Here is a 5,559-nt window from a genome sequence, read left to right on the forward strand (position 1 = left end):
AACTGTTCTGGAACAGTGTTGTAAATACAACTTAACCACTGATTTCTAGTCGTGTCCTCTTTTGGAAGGCCAAACAAAGTATTTTCGCTATCACAACGAAACACACAGCGTCTTCATGGCATTATGCAAATCCGTCGGGCGGCATTATGCAAATCTTCCCACATCGTGACGTAGATATGTGGGGGCGTGTTTAAACGAGGCGTTTTAGGAGGGCGTGGATGAGTCTTAACTTTTATAAAGAATATCTCTTTGGGTTTGAGATTTTAGTCTTTGCAACTTTAGGGATCTTATCTATTCACGAACAGCTTGTAACACTCCAAAGAGAAAGGAAAACTTGAAATCGCATCATATGACCCCTTTAAATAAAACTTCACACTTAACCAAAGTTTATATCTTCTTTATGACTTATTTTAGCTTCAGAAGGGTGCACTAAATTACAGTGCAAAGATCATAATTACATGTCTAACCTTTATGAGGCCAGAATAAATGGATGACAGACAAACATTGCCAAGAACATTTCCATGCTGTGCTGGCGGACATGTGCAGAACAGAACTCCCACACTTCCTCATTTACATATATACTCCATAAACGAATGATCAAGAGTTAAAACAAAACTAAATTTAAGATTAGATCTGCCACATTTTAGAACATTATCCGGAGGAGGTTATTGTGTTAAGTGTGGCAGTATTGTCCTCTAGTAGTTTGTCAAACCCTGGTTAGCTGATAACAGGCAACATTATGTAAGCTCAGCCTCAATTACGCCTCAAACTAAACCATATCCATATGCAGGGGTGAGGCTCTGCTCCATCTTTGATAGATGGGATGGTCCTGGAATTCCCCTATGTAATGCCACGTCTTGGGGGAAGATGTGTAACACAGATTTGCCTTGATCTTTAACCTTAAAGCTGTTCACTGCTAAATAATACAACTGTCTTTGTGTCATTTGTAGTGTGTGAAACCATAACAGAACACTGATGTAATCTCACTTCCTGTATTACAGGCTGTATTGGTGGGCCAAATGAGCTTGGCTTCATTTGCTTTTTGGAGACTTCAACTGTAGGCAGTAGGCTTCAACATGTGACAATCATTACAGAACGTTTTGTGACATAAGCCATTGTCCAAATGCTGGCATAATGAAGTGAAATACAATTTGACAGAAATGAAATAATAAAATCACTACAGATATTTCAGACCACTTTAAAACGTGTTCAGAGAACAGTGAATGCTGATTATTCATATATTAATTTAATCTATGAATCTATTAATTTAATGTTCTTAAGGATTATGCACAAATTTTCATGTCTACATAAAGTGTACATTTTTTCAATTAACATCTATTTTAATGAAAACTAACAGATGTAATATTTCCTGTTTTCATGCCCTAGATTTTATTTGAATTTGTCATTTGTCAAAGTCAATGCACTGATATTAAAATTGTGGCTGATACTGAAGCAAATAATTATTTTCATGTACTGGCCGATAACCAATATATGGCCAGTATTAAAATTCTATCATTTTAATATTATTTCAAAATAAAAAAAAATTTTTACACAAAAAACTAAAATAAATCATTTAAAATGCTACAAGTGATTTTAGGCATTGTAGCATTATAATGTACAGTATGAATTTTTTTAACCTAGAACTAGGGAATTAATTCAGAAAACGTGTCCATTAATTACTAAATTGTAGGAACAAATTCTTAAAGGGATAGTTCTCCCAAAAATGAAAACACTGTCATTAATTATTCACCCTCATGTCATTACAAACATTCCTTAAGACCTTCGTTCATCTTCAGAACACAAATTAAGATATTTTTGACGAAATCCCAGTGTTTTCTGACCCTGCATAGAGAGCAACATCATGGTACTCTCATGAACGTGTGTCGAAGACTGACACGGAAGAGGAGAAATTGTTGAATAAAGTAATTATTCTTGTTTTCTGTGTGAACAAAAAGTATTCTCATATCTTCATAATATTACGGTTGAACCACTGATGTCACACGGAGTATTTTAACGATATCCTTACTACCTTTCTGGGCCTTGAACGTGTCAGTTGCGTTGCTCTCTATGCAGGGTCAGAAAGAGTTAATCAAAAATATCTTAATTTGTGTTCCGAAGATGAACAAAGGTCGGGTTTGGAACGACATGAAGGTGAGTAATTAATGACAGAATTTTCATTTTTGGTTGAACTATCCCTTTTAAGTTGTGGCCACAATATGCATTTTTTTTTATGCATGTCATGTATTGGGCTCCGTAGAAATGAGCATGTATAACAACATCAATAACTTTACACTGTCACTCTTGCAACTCTTGCAATTTCTTAAACCATATTAATGGCACTGTCAATTTATTGTCTAATTTTTTTCATCTCTGCATATACTGCATGTATATTTTTGTACATACCAATACTGTCTATTGTATTTTTTTCTGAGAAGAGAGATTTTCATTGTACTATGTACATGGTACTTGTACATGACATAAACAACTTTGACTAAAATGAAATATTCAATACTGACAGATACAAATAAATAAAAAATGCTGTATGATATGATTTACCATACTGAATCATATGATATATTGTATATCCCTGCTTTCCATGAAACACCCAACCAGATTACTGTGGATGAAGCTACACCCATAGCCAACTATGCAGACAGTGTCTAGCAAAATACTGTGTGTGCAATCATAAACACAAGCTCGTGAGGTACAGTCTTTAACAATCAATTCATAATATATGTAAAAAAAAAAAAAAATCAGCCCAGGAAACTTCTAAAAGTATGTCCTGCAGTGCACAGAGCTCACTTAAAGTGCAAAGCAATATAGGTGTCTAATGACTTTCCAGGCGATTTGCAAGCTTTGGAGCTGTTCCTGGAGTATACCAGCAAAATCTCAGGCTGCCCGGACTTACTCTCCCAGATGGGGTGTCTCAGCACAGCTCCTCTCTGTTACAGCATCGTGCTGAAACGAGACAGTTCCCATGATGATAATTTATCATCGCCCTCCCCAAGTAGGAAAATACAGCAACAGCTTTATGAGGACAAATGAGAAGTCAGAGTGATCCCTACTTTCCCATTTATTCAATTTCCTGACCTCTAAAGTCACCCAGCTCTCTTCTCCAGCTGGGGTTCATTCTCCCCACATTGAACTCAGGCTTTGTCCATTCATAGCTGCAGAATTACTCACTGTGGCTGTATCTGAGCTTTTAAGATGTAATTCATACACAGATCACTTGTAAATTATCTTTTTGGGTCTGTAATTAACACTGGGATGTTTCTTGTTGTCTCTTACCGAACCATGTGATTTTCTGGGTTCAGGCCGGAGCCCTGGAACTGAATGTATATTGGCAGTCTCATCTCTGCCAGTAGAGGGATTTGATGTGAAAGGTCTGTCTGCTGTTGAGCCAGCTGAGGATGACAAAGGGCTCTGTAGGGTGAATAGAGGCAAACAAGATGTCAATAAAACACATTACTTTCAGTGTGGAAAGATTTTAATGGAATGAAATGCATTCTCTGTGGCAATAGCATCACAAAAATCAATTGCAAAAAAAAAATAACATCCTAAACACTGACATCACTGGTTTAGCCAATATTGCTGTGCCCAGAGCCACATTTTGCACACTTTTCAGGCAAAATGTTGTACTAACAGTTGTATTTGGATTCTATTTGGATAGGAGTTTTGTTTAGTTACCCTTTTAAGTTTTTTTTCATTAATTTTAGTCCATTTTATTCAAACTTAAATGTCATCTAATTTGCACAAGTGCAAAATTAAACCAAACGTTCAAACATTTTATATAGCGCTAACATTATTGATCATGATTGACATTTGGATGACCATATGACCATTTAAAAATCAAATTCTTCTTAGATTTTTTTCTTCAAAGACATTGATAGTGCATTGTTAATAACTTGGTGTTTTATCTTTTAATTATGTTTTAATTAAAATAATTTAATTGTTATTTAATCTTTTCATTGATGAAATATTATTTTTAAAATTCTTATTACTAATGACTATTTTCAGCAGTAATTTTACCAGGTTAGGACTTTAAAAAAAATTACATAGCCCTGAAAAAGATATTTTTGTATAACTGCTTTCAAGTACACAAAGTCATCAACCCTACCTCAGTGCTACTTTCTGTCTTAAGAAAGCCACGTTCTTTCACAGGTTCACACATATGCTGATGAAGAGCACAGTGATCCTTGGCAGCATTTGCATCTCCCATTATGAAGGTCATCTGTCTTAGCTCTCCCTGTGAGAACAGACACCGACGTCAAAGACAAATCTGAGCTAGGACATCAACCACATAACAATCCATTAGATGAGCACTGATTTCACAAGAGTGTTGGTCAAACGTTCACTCATATGCCTCATCGATTTGGGATGAATAGTAACCTTGATACCACAGTCACATGATAAAACCCCATTTATAGGCATTCAGTGCCATTGAAATGCTTGGTATGCTGTTTTGTGACCATTCATTTTTAAGAACAAGTCACTAAGATGATGGTTTTCACAGCTGAAATGCAAATTGGTTTGGCAGCCATACATATGTTTCCCATGACGCATTGCCAGTGCTTCTTTAGCTGGTTAGCTCTAGTTTCTTTAATAAACATTCTTCTACACCACTGTGTTGTAGTAAGACATATTTAGAGTGTTTAATGAATGACTTTAGGAAAGGCTGGTTGCCCAGGCATGATGGATTCTTGACACTGACTATAGTTATGTGTCTTTCCATACCCTCCTTGCATATAACAAATGAAGAATACCTCAAAGGGTGTCTCAAAGCCCTCCAAGATTCCCCCCACCATCAGCAGGCCATCTGTAGTGATGCCCATGTACGGGTACATCCAGCTCACTTTCTCCACCAGCACACAGTCCACATACACAGCCAGCCATTCAAATGCAACCCCAACTGAGATCCAGTGCCACTGCGAGTCAGACAGCCCCGACACTGAAAACCTGAAGCCAGAGTTTCAAATACACTATTATAAAGAATACCGTTATTTCAACATTGGTAAAGCTTAGTGCTCAGTGGCACGTGTTAAATGGTGTTTGTACTCATAGTCACGCTGCTGTGTGGTGATGAAGGTGATGCTGTGTGGGCCTATACGGATCTGGAGTAAAATGTGATTATAGAAGTTCAGCAAAGTCAACACACTCCGCTCCTCTTCTTGTGAGCTCCGCAGTTGAATCAGAAGACTAAATTCATCTGCAAAGCTGTGAACACACACAGACACTTTGTTAAGTATCAAAGAAATTATTTCATTAGAAATGAGAGAACGTAAATACATACTCTACCATTTAAAACTACTGTCTAATGCTCACCAAGGCTGGATAAATGTGATTGAAAATACAATAAAAATAGAAAAAATTTGAAAAATATTAAAATATTTGTTTTCTATTACATATTTTAAAATGTAAGGTATTTGTGTGTGATGACAAAGCAGAATTTTCAGCAGCCATTACTCCAGTCTTCAGAGTCTCAGCATGATCCTTCAGAAATCACTATACACTCTAAAAAATGCTGGGTTGTTTCAACCCAACTTTGGGTCAAATATGGAC

The 5,559-nt window shown here is 36.4% G+C and overlaps 1 protein-coding gene across 1 annotated transcript in view; it reads right to left on the minus strand.

Annotated features, from left to right (window-relative positions):
- The window catches only part of LOC107681216 (collagen alpha-1(V) chain-like), a 20,038-nt gene that overhangs the window by 14,047 nt on the left and 432 nt on the right, over nt 1–5,559 (minus strand). The window contains exons 2-5 of the mRNA XM_016477429.1: nt 5,056–5,214; nt 4,764–4,956; nt 4,118–4,246; nt 3,289–3,423 (exon numbers count right to left, since the gene is read on the minus strand). Of these exons, the coding sequence (XP_016332915.1) occupies nt 3,289–3,423; nt 4,118–4,246; nt 4,764–4,956; nt 5,056–5,214 (616 nt within the window). The remainder of the gene's footprint in view (nt 1–3,288; nt 3,424–4,117; nt 4,247–4,763; nt 4,957–5,055; nt 5,215–5,559) is intronic.

Source organism: Sinocyclocheilus anshuiensis, unplaced genomic scaffold, assembly GCF_001515605.1.
Source record: "Sinocyclocheilus anshuiensis isolate Anshui unplaced genomic scaffold, SAMN03320099.WGS_v1.1 scaffold1495, whole genome shotgun sequence".
Taxonomy (NCBI): domain Eukaryota; kingdom Metazoa; phylum Chordata; class Actinopteri; order Cypriniformes; family Cyprinidae; genus Sinocyclocheilus; species Sinocyclocheilus anshuiensis.